We start from the raw sequence: 22,824 nt of genomic DNA, 5'->3' as shown, positions 1-22,824 counted from the left end.
TGGGTGAACACTGTCTGGTGCTGATGGCTTATTACTATTTATCAATTTGTTCCAAAACCTCCTCTATTGACACCTCAGTCTAGGACAGTTGCTCACCTTTGTCACCTAAAAAGAATGGCTTGGGTATTGGTATCTCCCTCACATTCTCTGTAGAGAAGACCAATTAGCTTCTCTACAATGGCCCTGTCTTCCTTGAACATCAGATATCACTGTGATGGTTCTCTGGATACCTAGGACTGTTTGTACCCTACTACCCTCCTGCCTCCAGAGTGAGGGAGACTTGCTTGTGCTTAATGGAGAGTCAGCTTAATGGAGACTCTCTGTTAGTCGCTCAAGCACTCTCTTCTGGGGTATGGCAGCCTTTACCTTGCCTCACAGATGAATAGGTCAACCCCAGTCCCCAAGACTCTTTGAAACACTCCCCCTGTAGTGTCCAGCCCCTTCACCACTAAAAACTCACAGAAATACCAGGTCTGCTGTCCCTAAGGGAATGATATACGCACCAGCTTGCATCATTCACCTCAGGATCACCTCCTATCTTAATAACACATCATTGAGATATTTATATATTTAACAGGCTCAAGAGAAGACAGTTGAAACAGTAGGGATTTTGTAGGATTAGACTGGTAATTGTTGGTGGTTCTGTCTGAGAAAGCTTGCACAGATCCTATCTACACTACACTGTTATTCCCTCACTTTCATGAGCACTACATTTTACTCACTATTTATTTTTAAAGTTTAAAAACATGCTGCATAGATGGTTATGCAGACTTTGCAAGTAAAGTGTTAGGACTGGCACTATCTGAGTTGGTGAGATATAAAGATGTATTCAGAACAAGATCTCTAGATAAAATTATTTTTTTTAAATCTAAAATTTGGGATCTGTGAAGAGAACCCAGAGCCAGAATGGTTATTGCCTCAGATACCCTTAGAAGATAGAAAGAAGGAAACAAGTCCCAAGATGAAAAACAAACTAAATGCCTCCCACTTCACTCTAAAGTATACTAGAACAGTGTTTCTCAAACTGGGAATTGTTTAAAATCAATTTTTATCTATTTAAATTTTAAGTTGCAGGGAATTATGGTGGGGAGGTCAGATAATTATTTAATGGCAGTAGATACTGAGATTCAAAAATCTAAAGCTCTATAACTGTTAAAATATCAACTGTCAACATATGTCAAAATATATAAATTAAGTATCCGTAAATTTAACTCAAGTTCTCAAGCAGCATTTTCTTACTTTGCTTAAATGAAATTTTGATTGATAGAAATATTTTTGGTTGGTTTGTGTGAGTACAGTGAAATGGATATTCACTGATAAAAATCTAATCCTTCCAAGCTTCCAGTCTGAATCCACCTAAGCATGTGAGTAGCCTCATTGAAGCCCTATGGATTAGTGATTGCCAGAACATGAGGAGCTTCTGCAACTACTTTTTCTACTGCTGCCAATTGCCAACATTTTTTTTTTTTTTATGTTGCCAGGGTCAGGTGCAGGTAGGATAGAACCAGATACATTGACTATACACCACAAGAAAATCCTAGAACTGGAAGGGACCTCGAGAGGTCTTCTAGTCCAGTCCCCTGCACTCAAGGCAGGACAAAGTATTATCGAGATCATCCCTGACAGGTGTTTGCCTAATCTGCTATTAAATGTCTCCAATGGTGGAGATTCCACAACCTCCCCAGTCAGTTTTTCAGTGCTTTACCACCCTCACAGTTAGGAAGTTGTGACGGATTCCCAAGGGTGGAGCCTGGGACTGAACTCTCTCCAGCCTGGGCTGTCTCTCACAATGCCTTGCTAGAGACCAGCAGCAAACCCTTCCAGGTGCTGTTATCACACAGCAAAATGGCATGTGGAGCCCCACACCCAGCTATATTGCATGAATGCTCCTAGAGGCACTTTTGAAACACACAGGGAAAGGCACCAGCCCAATCCCTCCAGCTTCCAGCCTTGCATCTCAAGAATATACTATCTTGCACTGCTCAAGGTGAGCAATGCTGATTTATTAATTGGTTCACCACTTCATCAATGGAAAGTGGATATACACCAGCATTTGCAGAACCTAAGCAGATTTGCCACACACTTCATACAAACTCATTGATAAAGATAAACAGTAACACAAATTTATTGACTACAAAAGATAGATTTTAAGTGACTATAAGTGTTATGCAAAAAGTCAGAGTGGTTACCAAAAGAAATAAAATGTAAGCACGCAGTCTAGACTCTCAACCCTATTAGATTGGGCAACAACTAGACCAAGCAGTTTTTCTCGCCCCATTGGATATTGCAATTCATAGTACACAGATTTCACCCTTGAAATTGGGGCCAGTCCCCTCAGTTGGAGTCTTCAGAGTGTCCTTGTTGGTTGCAGTGTAGATGGGTGAAGGAGAAAGGCCAAGCATGGGCCCCCTGTGTTTGGTTTTATACCCTCAGTCCATGTGCTTGGAAAACACAAGTCCAAGTGTGTCTGGTTGGGCATTGCCAAGTCTCCTGGCAAGGTCGAGCAATTCCCCTGATCTGGCCCCATGTAGGTGAGTCATTGCATTGTAGCTCCCTTGCTTGACAATGGTTGTTAATGGGTTGTTTGACACCCTGTTTGGATGTTGATTACTTTCCTTGCTGTTGCTTCTGGGGAATCGGCCAGATATTATTTCCCCAACTTACAGCATACAACTCAATTCTGATAACTTCTTATACATTAAATGATATACATATATTGATAGAGAAATGACTTTCAGCAGATCATAACCTTTCTGCGATACACATAAAGCATGCCTTGTAAGGTAAGATCACAATTGTATAAAAATGAGAAATATGGGGTTTCCAGGATGCTCCCTCAAAGTATAGAATGTCACAGAAGTTTTTCCTAATGTCCAACCTAAACCACCCTTGCTGCATTTAAGCCCATAGGTTCTTGTCCTGTCTCCAGAGATCAAAGAACAATTTTGCTCCCTCCTCCTTGTAACAACCTGTTATGTACTTGAAAAAAAACTTATGTCCCCTCTCAGTCTTCTCTTCTCTGGGCTAAACAAACCCAATTTTTTCAATCTTCCCTCACAGGTCATGTTTTCTAGACCTTTCATCATTTTTGTTGCTCCAAGTTGTCCACATTTATCCTGAAATGTGGAGCCCAGAACTGGACACAATACTCTAGTTGAGGCCTAATCAGCACGGAGTAGAGTGGAAGAATTACTTCTTGTATCTTGCTTGCAACATTCCTGCTAATAGATCCTAGAATTCTTACAACTACAATACCCACCTGCTGAAGTGAAGAAACAGATTGACAGAGCCAGAAGAGTACTCAGAAGTTACCTACTACAGGACAGGCCCAAAAAAGAAAATAATAGAACGCCACTAGTCATCACCTTCAGCCCCCAACTAAAACCTCTCCAACACATCATCAAGGATCTACAACCTATCCTGAAGGATGACCCATCACTCTCACAGATCTTGGGAGACAGGCCAGTCCTTGGTTAGAGTCAGCCCCCAACCTGAAGCAAATACTCACCAGCAACCACACACCACACAACAAAAACACTTACCCAGGAACCTATTCTTGCAACAAAGCCCGTTGCCAACTGTGTCCACATATCTATTCAGGGGACATCATCATAGGGCCTAATCACATCAGCCACACCATTAGGGGCTCCTTCACCTGCACATCTACTAATGTGATATATGCCATCATGTGCTAGCAATGCCTCTCTGCCATGTACATTGGCCAAACTGGACAATCTCTATGTAAAAGAATAAATGGACACAAATCAGACATCAAGAATTACAACATTCAAAAACCAGTCGGCAAACACTTCAAATCTCTTTGGTCACTCGCTTACAGACCTAAAAGTGGCAATTCTTCAACAAAAAAACTTCAAAACCAGACTCCAACGAGAGACTGCTGAATTGGAATTAATTTGCAAACTGGATACAATTAACTTAGGCTTGAATAAAGACTGGGAGTGGATGGGTCATTACACAAAGTAAAACTATTTCCCCTCCTACTGTTCTTGTAAAGTGCTGGAAATGGCCCACCTTGATCATCACTACAGAAGGTTCCCCCCCACCCCCCCGCTCTCCTGCTGGTAATAGCTCACCTTTCCTGATCACTCTTGTTAAAGTCTGTATGGTAACACCCATTGTTTGGTGTTCTCTATGTATATAAAAACTCCTCACTATATTTTCCACTGTATGCATCTGATGAAGTGAGCTGTAGTTCACGAAAGCTTATGCTCTAATAAATTTATTAGTCTCTAAGGTGCCACAAGTACTCCTTTTCTTTTTACGGATACAGACTAACACGGCTGCTACTCTGAAACCTAGAATTATATCTGACTCCCACTGAGAATCTGGCCATTATGTAATGAAAAAGAGAAGTGTGTCAACTGAAATTAAAGCATGACTTTCTGTGGAATCTGCGTATCTGGAATATAACAAATACAATTCCTTTCTTACTACCTAAAAAACTCATTCACTGAATTCAATCAATCATTCTTATCAGCATTCCTTTAGCTCCTGTGCAATAAACATTTGAACTAAAAAAAACTTCCCAAGTCGAATTCCACCATCAAGATAATACATTAAGGTAGGTAACTGTGATCCTGTCCTCATGACTTTCATGTTTAACATTGTGTCAGCTTTAACAGTGGGAGACTTTTTGTTTGTTTTTTTAAAAAGGCAACATTCTGTTGACTTGGTTCAATGGATCCTCTGAACCAAATGTTATTGAATCAGGTACCAAAAATGCAGAGTTCAAAGCAGGTTTTTGTGGCTGATATGGATAATGAAGATAAATTATACAGTCTTGTTATAAAGACAGAGGTAGGTCAAAAATTGTATTGAAATACATGTCTTTACCCATTTTACTCTTAGAAACTTAGGCCCGCAGTCTGCAAATGTGCATAGGTTTTTCCTGACTTACATTAGTAACATATTTGAAATCAGAGTCTTTCTTTTGTAGCATAATATACGAGGGTTCAATAAATCAACTTTACAAGAGATTTTCATTGATTTATTTGAGGGAAAGACATTTGCATACATAGCATTTTCATTCATTCCAGGGAAGAATAGTTAATTCACTTTTATTAAAAAAAAGAAAACACCTGAAACAGAGCAGACAGTATGTTGTAAGATCTTGAGTCATTAAATGGCATTTCAGAATATAATATCATACCAAAACAAAATGAGCATATGCAATTAGCACTTTTTATGTGTTCTTTACTAAGTGGGTTATTAAGGTTAGATACTGCAAGCATCCTGCACTTTCTGTACAGTAGGGCTGTAAAGCACATTTCTGCAAATTTTATGCAACGTTTGGTTAGGCTATAAAGCATGAATGAGCAATAACTTTTAAAACCCATTTAAAAGCATATAGTTGCCATGTTTAATTTCAGAATGGAAGGCTGTTAAAAAACGCTGATTCATTCAGGGCACTAATTCCCCTCCCCCCTCAAGAAAAAGAAAAAGGGGGCGGGGGAAAAAAAAGTAAAAATTGACCAACAGACCTGAGCTTTCAGTTTCTGGCCTTTAGCTCCTGCTCTACCTGGAATCCACTCTACCGTTCCTGCTCTACCTGAATCCACCTCTTTTGGCCAATGCAATATCATCTTGTAACAAAGCAAGGACAGCTAAGTGACTGGGAAGCAACTCCTCTTGAAAGCTGTAACAACCACTAAAACATGTAATTCATCTCCTAAATGGGTATCAACTTTGATCTGCATAAAGTAGGAGTTTTAACACATAGCCAGACTAGACCTTGTGCAAACGTACACAATGTTATGCTTACGACTGCATGTGGAAAGTTACATTGATAAAAGTGCCTTTTAAAAAGTAGCTTATTTCCCTTTGTTACACGCAACTTATAGCAGGTTCCAATTTAAAAAATATATTCAGGTGAGTCTAAAGTTTGAGGCCTCATTCCAGAAGAAATCATAAAAGCTGATTTTGGTAAACTGGGCAAACAAACAATATGGGGTTTAATATGGGTAATGCTCTTATTTTTGTAGCACAACAGGCATGCCTAGTGCCATACGGGCAAATAAAACAAGATCCTTGCTCTGCGGTGTTTAGTCTGAGTAGAATCAAACAAACAAAAGTGATAACTTTGGAGCGGGAGGGGGAGAAGGGGAAGAGGAAAAAGGGGGAAGGGAGAAAAGAGAAAAATATGAACAATGGGTAGGGAAATACAATCCTTGGGTAGTTTTTCCTACACAGTGTATATTACAAGTTCACATTTCTGGTTAGTTTATTACTGTTAACTATATAATGTTCATTATAAATTGAACTTCTGATCTTCAATATACCCTTCCTATAATTTTGCCTAATTTATTTGATTTTATAAGCGATGGTAATCTGCACTGTTCCTAGACATATTTCAAGTTGTTGGAATTGAGAGAAGGTGTTTAAATACCCATGCACATACCCTGTATCCTTTCGAAAGGATACAGGGTGTCATCATAATTTACTATTAGAATGTTACATAAGAAAGGTATCTCAGTTCTCTATTTTATAGCTGTCTAAACACTTTCAGAAAAGGTAGCATAGCACAGAAGCCTCAGCGAAGTTTCTTTCAGCCTGAACAGCAGTTTGAACAAAAAATTTTGTTGGAAACCAAGGACAATTCAAGAGGGCAAAATATGTTTTTCTATTTAAAACAAAAAAAGGGTTGAAAGGTGCACTTCTGGATGCAAATGCTGGACACCAGCCACCTGAAAATGCGTTTTAACTCTTTATTTGACTACAGGATAAAACGCAACTGAAAGCATCAGGAAGAGAAGAGTGAAAGAGACCAATAGGATTTGCAGCCCTCTTCTCCTTCATGCCAATAACCAACAACCTCCCTCCAGCCTCATATGTACGCCACAGAAATGCTATATTCAGCTCTGAGAAGTGGATGGTATACAACTGCCTTCAATCTCCTACTGCCATTCTAAAATCAGCCATCTAGGGCTTGACCCTGAAGTTCTTACAAGCAAAAACTTTTACTGGCTTCACTATAGTTTTTGTCTGAATAATGTTAAGGGTCGGTCCCCAAAAGCAGGGGTTCCCAAACTGTGCTACTCATACCCCTGGGGGTAAACGAGACATCTTGGGGGGGGAAGGGTGGTATGCAGGAGAAATTGTGTAATGGTGGCTTTTATTTATGCATTACTTTCTGTATCGCATTTTCATAATAGTCTACTCAGACGAGCTTTACCACTGTGTGGGAACTCGTTATCTAAAATATGGTAGTTAATTTACTTCAAGACATAGCAATGAGAACACTGAAACACAGAGCACTGACGTACAGAGCCCTCACCTCCAATCATTGTACAGTGCGGGTTCATTTGCTCAGCAACAGTCAAGCCTAATCGAACTCAGAACTCTTTTAGGGGTTGTTTTTTTTCCGGTTGTATAGGTCACACAATAACTATATCTGTACATAACGGTGAAATATGGACAGATGGCTAGAGACAGGTAGTGTTAAGAAGAACACACAATATCAGTGATGAAAAGGGTAGGGATATGTGGGCAGCTGGTAGATCTGGAAGGAGGTATGCAATAAGAGAAGTTTGGGAATCTCTGTCCTAAAGGATACTGAAGGCAGACATAACAGAGAATCAAGTCCAGAATCTTATCCACTAAGCCACTGGACCACACTAGACAGTTATCCATTACATACAAATCAATATAACTGGGAAATGAACACATTCAGCTCAGTTTCACAAATATTCAGTTACAATAAGTCGTTTAATATAACTTCACTTGGACAATAAATACGATAATTTCCAGGAGATCAAAATTCACTTCTTTAATTTAACTATTTAGAAAGTTAAACAACGGAAGATTTCACAACATAATTTTTATTTACATGATTTACTGTGAATATTTTAAATACCAGCTTGTGAAGCTGCACAAGGATGTACCTCTAAACTGACACAGCAGAATACTGTCAAAACGTTTCTTTAACCTGGAAGCAATGCATTTTTAACAATTCAAGCCATTTCAGGTTAATGTTGGATAGTACAACTGTAATTAATGAAGCTGCTCACAAAGACTCCATATTTTACTGACTAGTCACTGCTGAGTGAAACATTTTGAAGTACAGTTCTCCTGGTAAAAAGAGAGCCTTTTAAATTAATGACTCTGCTTAAGCATTAGGAAGCCACTCAATGCCAACAGTTCCATCTGTAGTAAGTAAGTCATTTATAGATCTGAGAGTCCAGGCTGCTGCACACTGTTCTAGCCTCTGAATATAAATGGCAAAAAAATAAGTTTATCAGATACGATGACTTTCAATGCTGTAAATCCTGATAACAAAAAGCACAGCCATTGCACCTTAATGAAGAAAGTGGCACTTCTCTTTTTTGGGCAAGTGAACTTGGTTTTCTTCATTTTCATTCTCAAGACATTCCATATAATACTACTTCTTAAAAGCATTTAACATTCATGAAATTAACTTCAAGAGAAAGAATGTTGACGTTAAACAGAGCACCAACTTATTCCGTATATTTATTCATTAGTGAAATTTTATGAAAAACTAAGTGTTTAAACATTAGTTCTGCTAATAGCGGTCATAATTGTAATTTAAAAATAAAAGTTTAATTTGTAAAGTTTGATCAAAGGTATGGTTCAAAGAGCAAAATTTTATACATTCTGTGCAACATCCCATTTCCTTCTAGTGCATAAGTCCATGTCTGCAGTTATGCAGCTGCGATAGAAGTATCATCAGCTTGGCGACCTTGTGGCTTTAAAGAAAAAGAAGAGTCAGTATAAAGATTATATATGGTTATGAAATTCATCTAGCAACATCATCATAAATGAACAGGATGATACAATGTATAATCAGTGCTGTATCTTTCCTAACTTCAAAGTATTTCTAGTGGCAGCAAAAAATATTGTGACGTTATCTACATTCAAGTCTTCTAACTCTCCCAGCTGCCTCTATAAGCTTTCAGGGCATCCGATGAAGTGAGCTGTAGCTCACGAAAGCTTATGCTCAAATAAATTGGTTAGTCTCTAAGGTGCCACTAGTACTCCGTATCTTTATATATGTCTTATAGCACCTAGCATAGGGCCTGACCCTGACTGGACTCTCTGGATACTGCTGCAATACAAAAGTTATGTTGATAATGATGCTGATGGTAAATACATGCATGAAACAGGAACAGCCCCAGAAGGTTCTAGGATAAGTTTGAAGCAGGGTCCCTGGGGAAAAGGAGTATTTTAAGAGGAAAAGCATAGCTGTGCACAAGAGCACACAAGAACGAACACCGGGATTCGGATGACCCAGAAGAAGAGAAGAAAGGAATTAAAAGCCTAGGGAGGTTCTCTTGTAAATGCTCAGAACTCCTTTCCCTGGAGGGAGCAGACCTTTGTGTTGACCTAACAGCAAGTCTTGATGACTGATCTAGGAGACACATTGACTGACAGTGTGTATAAATAATAAATTCCACCCAGCCCTCTTAGCTGCAGTAAAATTGGAGGAATGCAAAGCTTGTTTTCAGGGAACAGAGAGAGGATTATAGATGTTCGAACAAGCCTTTCTCAAAGACACAAAGGAACACTTCAGGCCTCTCACCCCCTGCTTATGCTCCAATAGGAAAGGTTAACACAAGATCCTGTAAAGGAAAGACACAAGGCTAGCTAGCTAGCATTGTTTTGGGTAAAAAGTTTTAAAATAAGTGGGAAAGGGCCAGAAAGATTGCATAAAACCTGTTTGGCATGATATGATTGAAAATTGCGTTTCATCCCAAGGTATTCATAATATCTGAGTAGCTGCAACATTGTAGAAAAAAATCTATCACCATAAATTTCATGTGCGCTTAGATCTTCTATCTCTAATAGTAACTTAGGTTCAGAAATATTCTGGAACCCCACAAAACCCATCACATGATGGGCACCCACTCTTTGCAATCAATTCTCACTTGAGTAATATAAATATAAGATGGGTGGCAGATAATAAATGAAAACTTGGAAATATTCTAACCAAATGCAGCTCCACCAATACTCAAATGCAGACAGAATTTTAATTGAAGCTTTAAACTGCATGACTATTACCCTTCTAGTCACAAGATATTATCCAAATGTTCTGCAAAATGGATAACCTCCTGTGACCAGGAAGATAACAGTAATTCTGGATGGTTTTAAGAGCAAAGGGCCTGTTGCTCATATAGAGCCCAGTCCAGCACTGTGTCGTGCCTGAGCAGATTGCTGCACCCACACAGAGCTCCAGGGAAGTCCACGGTCTCCATGTACACACAGCATTGTGTCTGTGCATCTTAAAGCAAGACAAGCCTGCTCTCTAGTTAACTGTCCATTCAGTTAATCGGCTAAGCGTAGAGCTGGGGTTGCAGTTCTCAAAAGCAAAATAAATCCCAAGTAAGTTCTGAAAGAATTCATTCATTATAAAGGGGCCAAAAGCCTCCATTAGAACCGTACCTTTACAAAAATGTGCGTTGGTATGAATCGTCTGAGCAACTGATTAGTGAAGTTTGGGATCCGCAGCAAGATATTAAGAGATGGTAACTGCTGATATCCAGCCATGAGAGGGTAGAAGTTATATAACATTTCCTGCTGTGTGCCAGGAAGGATTCGCAATCGTATCTAAAATCATAAATAATTCCAGGAAAGAAAGCTGTTTACATATATTAAACATTTGCACACTCCAAAGTTAAAAATAATTCTTTCAAATATTCACTTTAATCGGTTTGACTAAAAAACACATTATTCAAAATATTACAACTTTCTTTTCTACCCAACTGCACACACGGTATCATATGATCAATATGAATGTTCTTAACCTATCCAGAAAGGCAGAACTAGACACTCCTAAGATGACTTATTTTCAGTCCTCCTAAGATTAAAAAAAAGCTTTGGACGTGCATGTTCCTCCAGATGTATTGCTCATTCTTCAGTTCACCAGGTCTTAAGGATGAGTATTTACTAAATAACTCTAGGGCAATTTGATCTATAGCAGAATTGATAGTAAGCTAATAGGCTATCAACAGGTAACAGTTGAAAGTCTACCATTCACTTAGGGTTGCCCATATTTGTTACATAGTGTACTGTGTTTCTTTCTAAGTCACTTGATGTAAATTTCACAAGCCTTGTTTTGGTAGACAGAAATTTAACGGAGCTGGGAGACAGATTTGTTCTGAATACAGTTACAATTAATTTGTTTTTAATATTTATTTTCTGGTTTTACAGTAAAGTTACCTTAAAAACATTTAATTTTTAAATACAATTCATATAATCTAAAGCAGTGGTTTTCAACCTGTGGTTGGCGGACTGTGGGAGCTCTGCAGACTATATCTAAGGGGTCTGCAAAAGGTTGTTGTTACCATAGAAGAGTGGTTTCCAAAACTTGGGCTCCAAAGACTATGTCTAAGATTTCCGGAGGGATACACACTTCCATTAGAAATTTTTTTAGGGGTTCACAAATGAAAAAAAGGTTGAAAATCACTAATCTAAAGAGTATGTTGAAGTCTATTAGAATAGTTTAACAGTGGTGTGAAAAGTATCATCATGCAGTAGTGACAAAGAGAACAATTTGTACCTGTTTAAGACCTGAAAACATGAAGGCATCGCTTGGCTCCACTGATATTTCCACATCCTGGACTAAACTGGTCTTGTTTTGCAAGTGATATCTGACAGGCAAGGATTCTCTGACTCGACCAAATGATGGCAGATCTTTGGAGACAAAGGGAATGAATATAAAGGTTACATAATCTGATATGTAAATAAACGTCTTGGTTTCACATACAAAAACCAAATCTGACTCAATAAAAGTAGAAAGGTCTGCAAAAAGTGGCAATTATCTATAGTACATCTGATCAAATGTTTCAGGAACAAATCATTAAAAATTTTATAAGTTTTCAAATACAACAGAATCAGCTCTAACATTAGAAAGCAATGAAAGATATCAGAAATTACTGTTACAAGACTAGTTCTATGCATCACAATATCACTAATTTGCACTAATTGAGGGGGCGAAGAAGGAGTACAAGTATGGATTAGAATAACTAGAGAAAGGGCAGGTACTGCATGGGCAGGGCTTTCCCTTCCAGCCCTGTTCTTACAGGAGAAATATGGTCATCCCAAGTCTGTGGCAATAAAGGACAAACGTGTGCCTATGTACCAAATTCTGCTCTGAGACGTACTTATGGGGTTTCACGGCCTTGAGTGAACACTCCATGCATGCAGCCCAGGGTTAAATATTTCATGCATGTTAATATTACCTGCATTAACATGGAGTGGGATGCTCTCTACAATCACATGTGGTAGAGTGATCACAGTACAAACCACAGGTACACTTTCCACAGCTGAACTCCTATCAAAGGAAACAACACATGTAGACTCCACTTATATTCTTGACATTAAGTCACTAAGCCAACAGAATACTGGGATCAAGCAGCAAACTAACAAGCAATAGTTACAGCAATCCCAACAGTTCAAAAAGGTGAAAAGTGTTAGCTGAATGTTTTTATTACAATAATCTTGTAAAAAGATGTTAAAATCTAGAGAAGACAGATGTACCTTACAATATCTGCTCTAAAAACAAAACCCACATATTGACTGAGGTGGGAAAAATATTAGGGTCATTTATTTTTTCCATTTGACCATTTAAAACATTACTTTTTATAAAGCTGAAGTGTTCTTTAACTTGTCTTTCTTCCTCCCCTCCCCACATGTGAAGTACTCATTGGCTTTAGAAAACTGAAGAACTAGTGTAGGAGATCACACAATTGAAAACTTAATACAAATTTAAATATCACCATTTAGATGCAATTTCAGCAGTACGCATTTTTAAAAATGGCTCTTACCGCTTTCACCCAAGATGATGCCACTGTGAGGATCAGTAAGGAAAGAAGAAAAAGCAAAATATATCCTCCCTACCACTCCCACCCTACGAAAAGTCATGAACTGCTTTAAAAATAACCAGACAAGGAATCCCTACCTTTTCCAGGAGATTACATAACGTCCGGTAGCCACTCCACTTTGACCATTAGTAACTGGTGGACACCGAAGGCAAAAGCATTCACTAGCACTCTCGCCTGTCTGCAAAACAACTATCAGCAATATTCTGTTTAATTTTAAAGTAAAAGACACTGAAAATTAGCACAGAAACCATCCAGATCTGAAAAACTAAAATTAGTAATACATACAGATTTTATATATAAATTTTAGGAATCAAGGTGTTGTATATATGCAATATATACAATCTGAGGGACCCCCAACTAATTCACAAACTGTACATGAAAACATTAGAGATAATAAGGTGCTCAGACAGCACAGAATTGGGGCCTGCAACATGGTATGCGGTCCCTGTGAGTAGAGCTAGGCCCAGTGCCCGTGTAGAGCAAGTGAGCCCAATCCAGCCAATTAAAAGAGGCTGGGCTACACCTAGACCTATAAAGGCAGGAAATGAGATGGGGAGGAAGAGTGACCGAGACAGGTTGTGCCTGGAGAAGGGAAGCCACAGTGGAGTGGAGGTAACTCCGGAGGTGGGTCCCTGGTGCAAGAGGCCAGGTGCTCTGGGAAGCTCCAGAAAGGGAGCAGAGCTAACTAAAGCCTGGTCTACGCTACAAAGTTAGGGTGAGGCAAGGTGCCTTGTGCATGTGTCTACACTTAAATGGGTCTCCCACTGACGTAAGTGGCCTCTTATGCTGACATAGTAACACCACTTCCCCGAGCAGCATTGTGCCAAGTTTAATATACAGAGGTCAACACGGCACACAGACACTGCAGTACAGTAACTCCTCACTTAAAGTCGTCCTGGTTAACGTTGTTTTGTTGCTGATCAATCAGGGAACATGCTCGTTTAAAGTTGTGCAATGCTCCCTTATAACGTTGTTTGGCAGCCACCTGCTTTGTCCACGGCTTGCAGGAAGAGCAGCCCGTTGCAGCTAGCTGGTGGGGGCTTGGAACCAGGGTGGACCAGCAGTCCCGTTATCAGTTCCCCGCTCCCCTAAGTTCCCTGTGCAGCAGCTGTCCAGCAGGCTACCAACTGCCAGAAGTTCAGCTGTCCCTCCCCCCACTGCCATGTGGTGCTCCTGCCCTCTGCCTTGGAGTTGCTCCCGTGAACCTCCTGCTTGCTGTGCAGGGGAAGGGGGGGGAAGAGGGGGACTAATGTCAGGGTGTCCCCCTCCCTCCTGCTCCTGCCCCCCCGCTTACCCCTTCGCCATATAGAAGCAGGAGAGACAAGAGGGCTCAGGGCGGAGAGAGCTGGCCGCAGCTGCTATTTCAACTTCCTGATCTTTTTAAAGGCAATGTACTTAGAGTGTAGTGTCGGCGTACTTAAAGGAGCAATGCGCATCTCTTGCTCTCTCTCTCACACATGCACACACACACACACAGGGTGTGTCTCCATCTGCCATGCTGTCTCCCCTCCCTCCATTCGCGCTGCCTTGTAGAGTGTGAGGCTACATTAACAATGTGTTAACCCTGGAGGGCTCAGCCAATTGCTAGTTCATCATTTAGCAGTAAGGCATTCCCTGGGAAATATCCCACCCTCTTCCACCTTCTGACTCCACCAACTCAACCAAGCTTCACAATCATTGTTGCTGTGTACAGTATTAAATTGTTTAAAACTTAGAGAGAGAGAAAATATATATTATATAGTTTTTGGTCTGGTGAAAAAAATTTCCCTGGAACCTAACCCCGCCCATTTACATTAATTCTTATGGGGAAATTGGATTTGCTTAACACTGATCCTGAAAAATGTGATTTTAAGCGAAACAAACTACAACGTTAAGCGGAGGAGTTCCTGTACCTATGTCGACCCTAACAGTCCTCCAGCAGCTTTCCCACCATGCCCCAGACTGACTGTTTTGTTGCCATTGTGAACTCTACTGCCCAAGAATCACAGAGGCCTCCAACCCAGTGGAAAGGTTTCCCCCTTGGCTTCACAAATATTACGCAGGACAGAGCAGGCAGCTATTACCATTGGGATATTTTTCTCACTGAAGTCCAATCTTGTGCATAAACAATGCCAGCATCCCGTCAATCGACCAAAAGAACATTCAGCAGTCATACTGCACCTGCTGAGCTGGTAGCTGAACTGTTCCCTTGGTGCTGTCAAGGTGGCTGGTGTATGGCTTTATAAGCCCGGCAAGCAACAGGTAGACTGCAGATTACTGTTGGGAATGTTGAAATGCCAATAGTGATCCTGGCATTTCAACATTCCCAACAGTAATTGGCCAGTTGAGAAACAGTTCCTCCTTGCAGCTTTCTGAACAGTCCTGTGTTCTTAAAGATGTAAGCCTTATGCACCTTCCCTGGCCAGCCCACACGGACATTGGTCAAGCGTCCCTGGTGATCTACCAATGCTTGCATAACCATAGAAAAGTATCCCTTTATATTGATGTACTCTGTTGCAAGGTAATTTTGTGCCAAAATAGGGATACGAATGCCATCTATTGCTCCACCGCAGTTCGTGAACCCCACTGCTGCAAATCTCTCCACTATGTCCTTTACATTGCTGAGAATCACAGTCCTGTGCAGCAGGAGGCAATTACTGGCCCTGCACACTTGCATGACAGTGGCTCCCACGGTGGATTTCCCAACTCCAGACTGTTAGTGGTCAGTTTGGAATCAATCTGGTGTTTCAAGTTTCCACACTGCAATCACCACTCGCTTATCCACTGTCAGCACAGCTCTTATTTTCGGTCCCTGCACTGGAGGGCTGGGGCAAGCTCAGCCCACAGATCCAGGAATGTTGCCTTGTGCATCTGAAAAGTTCTGCAGCCATTGCTCGTCATCCCAAGCCTGAATGACAACACAATCCCACTAGTCAGTGCTGGTTTCCGAGGCCCAGAAGTGGCGTTTCATCATCCGCAGCTTCTCTGTGAATGCCACCAACAACCTTGAGTTGGTTCTTGCTATGTCCTACAGCAATCTGTCCTACAAGAAATTATTATGTTCCCCACTTATTCAGTTCTTCTTGCAGCTCTGAAAATACTGCAGGATCACATGCCCCGTGTTTCAATGCTCAGGACAATAGTGCAGAGCTGTGCAAGCTCCATGCTTCTGTTGGAGATAGAGAGCGAGGAGGGCCCCACGGATTTGTGGGATTTTGAAAAAAGGCATGAAAATTATGGGATACAGATGACATTAGGGGGATGGATACAATAGCAAACTGGAAATTTGACCTCACGCTCCCAGTCACCCCAGTGCAACTCCTTTCAGCCCCACCATGCATTGAGAATACTTCCCAAAAGACCATATGCTAGACGGTCGCAGGTTGCATACTGGGATACCTATCCATGATGCACTACACTGTGCATTAATACAAGAACACCTGGTGAGTACACGCACTGCTGACACAATGAGCCAACCATACATACACACAAGCAACGCACTAACTGCAGCAGCTTTATGCCGACGTAACTTGTGTCAATGTAAGTTTGTAGTAATAGACATGGCCTAAGATTGAGAAGCTGCCAAGAGCACCAGAGGTCTCTGGCATGAGTGACCCTGAAGTCCGAGGCAAAGGAGTGAGTTAAAAGACTCTTTTGTCTGTTTTAAGAAAAGAAACCTTCTTAAAAGGAGACTGGGCAGTATGTGCTTGGAAGCTGGGGAGAAGCCCTGCTCTGTGACAGGGCCACAGAAATATGATGATTTGATGGATGATAGAGAACCTTCTGAACCGAACCATGGAATCTCTAATATCTACACAGAGCATACAGAATCTCAAAGTCACATTCAAAAGAGTAAACTGCACAGTACAGCTGATTAAGACTCAGGAATCCCTTTCTGCTGTAAATGCAAAAAATTTGAAATATTTTTGTTCAGTTTCAGAACCTAAAGTAGAAATTTTGACATTTGCTGCAGAAGGTAAATTGTTTTTTGTTTGTTTTTTTTGAGGGGGGGCGGGGTGGGACGGGACACAAACTGGTTTGTTTTGGAAGTTTCTAACCAAAATTTTAAAAAGGGCTTTTTCATATTTTATCTTATTTTTAAACTTTTTTTTTTTTAAATTAGTTCAGTTTTATTTTTAAAATTATTAACTGCTGCTATTTAGAGCGCTTATTGTATTTTCTTGTTCAAAGTAAGACATGCATTCAGGGTACTAAAAAACAGCAACTACTTAAAAGTATATAATTTAAAAATAAAATAAAAAGCCACAGGAGCCAGGGCTGCCAGGCTTCCAGGGAAGGTAGCTTCCTTAATTACCTTGGGAGCCAGACAGGGAGTCCTGGCTGAGCTGTGAACCATGGAAGCCACTGCTCTCCAGCAGCCAGCCAAGTGGGCTGTGAGGGGAGCTGGGGAAACCAGTTGGCAGGTGGGCTGGCCTGTGCCAGCCGGGTTTCCGTTGAAAGTTTCAACATCGATTCCATTAAATCAACGTTTTTCAACCAAAAACTGCAGTCAACATTTTTGAATGCTCTACTGCACAGTCCTCAATTTATCTTTCTGCCTCAGAAGGATGGCAAACATTATTGTTTAACTACAAGATATTCTAATAAGGCAGTATTCAATACAGGATGGAGAAACTTCTTGCATATTCTTCCTAGGCGAGTCTGAATAGATTCACACACTATTTCATTCATGTGTGTAATCTTACGTATGGACTTGTTTACATTTCATTCTATAGAGACATATGTAGTACATGAAAGCCAAAAACTGTCTAATGCCTCTAATTCAGATCTGCCACTATCTAAATCAGATTTTTCCATGCTTCTCCATACCAAAAATAACCAGGAACAGCTGAATAGGATACAGAGTTTCACCTTTAAACTTTAATTTTTTTCCCCTTTGTGAGTTCAGCTCAAAGTGCTAACATTACTTCAAATAACTTAGAGAAACTCCAAATGAATTTGTCAGTAAGGTATTAAAATGTATTTCTTCCCAATTCCCACTCCATCCTCCTCAAAAAATCTTATTTAAGAAGAAAGAATAATCTAAATTCTCACCATTCTCCACAAAAGATTCCAGTTGGTCTACTGGTACCATGGAAGCCGAAAGTTGTAGCTGGCTATTTATAATAGTGAGAGCCCAAGGTGAAGCACTCAGAATGTCTGTCATCAGTAAAAAGGGAATGTCTGCAAAGACTCTGTCTAAATGTTCAAACTACCAAGAGAAGAGAAAGAATGTGTCACTATTTTAGTGGTCAAATTTGGTTTACTCAGATTTTTATGATTCTAAGATACGTTGATCAATTTTCTAAAACACATACCTTTGAAGAAACAAATTTAACAGCAACATCAAAGGGAAATACAGTTTCTATAGTTACAGTTTCATCCTGCATGGAGGGGGAAAAGATTGTATTAAATTTCAAATCTAGATATTGACGTCAGATTACAGGTAAGAAGTTAATATTACAGGGAACTGCATTCATCACCACCTGCCCCAGCCCTCTCCAGGACAACATCTGCTTTGGCTCTCCCCTAAACGATGGGCAGACAAATCAACTATGGCTATTGGGGACTGCAGAAGTCAATGCTTTTCCTTTCTTGGATATACTTGTGAAGATGCTCATTCAATGCCTGGGCATTTTATTCCCTTATAAGCTATACAGTTATAAGAAAAAATTATGCTGATTATTAATTCATTAAATAGGTCATGTTTGAAACGGAATTAAATAAAGTGTAAAATAAAATGTTGATACCACACCTATTCTCAATAAAATTCCCTACAATAAATTTAAACACTAAGGGTTACTGTCAACTTAAACAAAAGCAAAACACCGCACTTTGGTCCAAACATTCCTCCCTCTCCCACAGTAATTATCGCAATCTGTTACAAGGAACATCTAAGAGATGAGAGAAACTAATTTATTTTATTTGTACAGTTTTACTCTGAGTACTTAAGACATCAACATGGGAGGAAAAAAACTTTTCAGAAGTAGGAAAATGGTATTTGAAAACAAATTGGCAGGTGACTATGGAATAAGAAGCTACTTTTCGCTTTTCCCTGGGTTAAAAAAATTTCAGTTCGACAGTGTCCCTCTAAGGTTCAGTGATAGTTCCATGTACTGGTGCTATTCCAGATATACAACTCTGCTGGTACAACATTAAGTTTAAGGAATAACACATGATTTTATATTCCTCTACACTTGCCAGAAGTTGGATCACCTCAAAAATATTGCTTCTTGTGCCCATTTATCCTTCTTTATCCCTCCAATCCTGCCCCTTAAGCCTCTCCTTTTTCAATGTCAAAAAAGCAACATTTCCACAAGATGGCCCACGTAGACTCCTGGCTTTCTATTGGGAATTATCTGTCAAGGCAACATGGTGTATCCTTCTCTTTACTCAGAAAGCAACCATATCACCCCTGGGCTAAGCATTTCTCCTAGGGCAGAAGCTAAATTATGGGTTTCTCTTTTACACAATCTCATATGACAGCCCTGTGTGCTGCATTTCCACCTTATTTTGGATACATTTTAGGAGTATGAAAGTGAATACATTTTAAATATGTTTGGCAACATTATCTAATTAATCCATTTAGTACTATTCTACAAAGGGTACCATTGAAATTAGGCTTGCTCTTAAAATCACACACAAGTAATCCGAATCCCTTAATCATTTCATATATTAACTAACATGAAATGAAGAGTCATTCCAAAGTGCTGAACTCAATAGATCATACCCTGTGGCACTTGCAGATTATCTCTTTTTCCTCAACCGTAGCACTGATTAAATAGGAAACATAGACCAGAAACATCCTGGTACCAACTGTTCCACAACGAATGTATACTGCTTTTTCCAGCTGTGAAACATAAAGATGAAATTAGTTAAATAGTACTCAAAATGCAACCAGCAGGTCCAGAGCTGCCCTTTCATTCATTTCGCGTACCTCAGCTAACACAGACTAGGGGAACCACAATGGACAACAATTGCTTGTCTTCAGCACTGGCTACTGGCAGCATAAAGTGTGACACCAATACAGGAGTAGCACTGCTCTGGCCATTCCACTACTCATGTTCTCCTGCTATTTACAGTAGTAGGCTGGAGCCATTACTCAGCATCATTTGCCATAACAAGCCTATGATTTACTAGCTATTAGTTCAAACTGGGGCTGTCGATTAATCACAGATAACTCATGCGATTAACAAAAAAATTAATCGCCATTAAAAAAAGTGAATTGTTACTAATCGCAGTTTTAATCTTACTCTTAAGCAATAGAATACCAAATGAAATTTATTAAATATTTGGGATGTTTTTCTACATTTTCATATATACTATATTCTGTGTTATAATTGAAATCAAAGCATACATTATTTTTGATTACAAATATTTGCACTGTAAAAATGATAAACAAAAGAAATAGTATTTTTCAATTCACCTCATACAAGTACTGTAGTGCAACCTCTTTGTCCTGAAAGTGCAACTTACAAATGTAGTGTTTTTTTTGGTTACATAATTGCCCTCAAAAACAAAGCAAAGTTCACTCAGTCCTACTTCTTGTTCAGCCAGTCACTAAGACAAAAAAGTTTGTTTACATGGAAATAATGCTTCCCTCTTCTTATTTACAATGTCACCAGAAAGTGAGAACAGGCATTTGTATGGCACTTTTGTAGCGGCATTGCAAGGTATTTACGTGTCAGATATGCTAAACATTCGTATGCTTCTTCATGCTTTGGCCACCATTCCAGAGGACATGCTTCCATGCTGATAACACTTGTTAAAAAAATAATTCTCCTCAGGGGACAATTGTATGTCCCCTGCTCTGTTTTACTCGCATTCTGCCATATATTTTATGTTCTAGCAGTCTCAGCTGATGACCCAGCACATGTTCGTTTTAAAAACATTTTCACTGCAGATTTGACAAAACACAAAGAAGGTACCAATGTAAGATTTCTAAAAATAGCCACAGCACTCGACCCAAGGTTTAAGAATCTGAAGTGCCTTCCAAAATCTGAGAGGGATGAGGTGTGGAGCATGCTTTAAGAAGTCTTAAAAGAGCAACACTCCAATGCAGAAACCACAGAACCCGAACCACCAAAAAAGAAAATCAACCTTCCTCTGGTGGCAGATGATGAAAATGAACATGCATCGGTCCGCACTACTTCGGATTGTTATCGAGCAGAATCCGTCATTAGTATGGAAGCGTGTCCCCGAAATGGTGGTGAAGCATGAAGGGACATATGAATCTTTAGCGCATCAGGCACGTAAATATGTTGCAACGCCAACTACAACAGTGCCAAGAGAATGCCTGTTCTCACTTTCAGATGACACAGTAAACAAGAAGTGGGCAGCCTTATCTCCTGCAAATGTAAACAAACTTGTTTGTCTGAGCGATTGGATGAACAAAAAGTAGGACTGAGTGGACTTGCAGGCTTAAAATTTTACATTGTTTTATTTCTAAATGCAGTTGGTTTTTTGCCCATAATTCTACATTTGTAAGTTCAACTTTCATGATAAAGAGACTGCACTACAGTACTTGTATTAGGTGAATTGAAAAATACAATTTCTTTTTTCTTTTTAAAGTGCAAATACTTGCAATCAAAAATAAATAAAAAGTGAGCACTGTACACTTTGTATTCTGTAGTGTAACTTAAATCAATATATTTGAAAATGTAGAAAACATCCAAAAATACTTAAATAAATGGTATTCTATTATTAACAGTGCGATTAATCGCAATTAATTTTTTTAATCGCTTGACAGCCCTAGTTCAAACCACATGAGTTTTAATGTATTGCTGTGTGAAGAAGATGTAGGAAGACAATTACTCTCAGTAGCAGACATCAGCTGCTCTCCGTTTCATGAGCCCAATCCTTCTCTCTTCCTACTACCACCAAAAAATCAGTACGTGTCACTCAACTCTGCATCCTTATGAGATTTAGCACTCAGGCTACTAACAAATTATCAGTACAGTCTACAGCGCTTGCAGTGTGCATTTACAGAATATAGAGTGACTCTATATTTGCAATCAAAGTCAACCCAAAACCAGAAGAACTAGCGCATCCTGAATTCATTCTCCTCTTTCAAAGTGCAGAATGAAAATTGAACATTTCCTTTATCCCGTTCCTTCTCTTTAGCTTTATATTACAATATGAAATCCCTCTAATGTCCACTCTCTGCCAACAACCTTAACAATTCTGTGAGACTCTTCAGCATGCTCAGGTACTTAAATACGCAGTTGAGATAACATTAATAAAAAAAATTTCTGTCTGTCAAAATTAAGTTTGTGTTAAAGGATTCACAGTTCAGATCAGCCTCATTGGATTATATTAATTAGATCTCTTCACCCTCAAACCCACTCCATTGAACTAGCCCATAGAACTAAAATGTAAGGAGGAAGTCAAAGGCTCATCCCTTGAATAAAACGACTGCTGCATTAGATAGAAGCCCAGATACTAGGCATCATCACATCTGAAACTAAAAATTCTGGTCCTTCTGACATCTGTATGAAAAAGTCTTCTTACTAGCTAATGCTCATTTTCAGTTAGCTATTAAACATTTTCTTAATTTGAGTGGGGGTAGCAATTAGATTCACCTTTTCTCCTGGCTGTAAATCTCCTACAGGGATATCAGGAAGCAATGCAGGATAAGAATCATCACAGATTTCTGTTCCATTAAGGGTCACATGAGTTTTCTGAGTCAGATTGGCATCTTGCCCTAGGATACAAACATTCTGTTTTTATACCCACAAAGTTATTCTGTTAATTTATATGTTGTTTATCACTGTGGCAAGCAGGCACTATTTATGAATATTAAAGTATGCATCAAAGAAAACAATCACCAATGCTACCAGACATATATCTCAACCAAATGAGCAACAATCAGACACAAAACTACAACATGAATGCATCATAGAAGAAATTTTTTTTTTTTTGTAGTACACAGACTGATGGCCTTTCAGCAACCTATGCCAATGGGTAAACAGGGTTGGTGGGAAATGTA

General features: G+C 39.6%; 1 protein-coding gene across 4 annotated transcripts in view; it reads right to left on the bottom strand.

Moving 5' to 3' along the window:
* Positions 1-7,771: 7,771 nt before the first annotated feature.
* TRAPPC11 (trafficking protein particle complex subunit 11) overlaps positions 7,772-22,824 on the bottom strand; it is a 41,694-nt gene continuing 26,641 nt past the window's right edge. For 2 of the 4 annotated variants that reach the window (XM_077815516.1, XM_077815517.1), the window contains 9 exons: positions 22,418-22,539; positions 19,567-19,686; positions 18,155-18,220; positions 17,892-18,048; positions 12,935-13,046; positions 12,216-12,307; positions 11,534-11,667; positions 10,417-10,581; positions 7,772-8,723 (listed from right to left, as the gene is read on the bottom strand). In XM_077815516.1, the coding sequence (XP_077671642.1) occupies positions 8,679-8,723; positions 10,417-10,581; positions 11,534-11,667; positions 12,216-12,307; positions 12,935-13,046; positions 17,892-18,048; positions 18,155-18,220; positions 19,567-19,686; positions 22,418-22,539 (1,013 nt within the window). In that variant the 3' untranslated portion in view covers positions 7,772-8,678. Of the gene's footprint in view, positions 8,724-10,416; positions 10,582-11,533; positions 11,668-12,215; positions 12,308-12,933; positions 13,061-17,891; positions 18,049-18,154; positions 18,221-19,566; positions 19,687-22,417; positions 22,540-22,824 lie in introns of those variants that run through there. The other 2 variants (XR_013345957.1, XM_077815518.1) reach the window with 2 other exon arrangements.

Source organism: Eretmochelys imbricata, chromosome 4 (assembly GCF_965152235.1).
Source record: "Eretmochelys imbricata isolate rEreImb1 chromosome 4, rEreImb1.hap1, whole genome shotgun sequence".
Lineage (NCBI taxonomy): Eukaryota > Metazoa > Chordata > Testudines > Cheloniidae > Eretmochelys > Eretmochelys imbricata.
The sequence above is the reverse complement of the archived record's forward strand: the minus strand, read 5'-3'. Positions and strand labels throughout refer to the sequence as shown.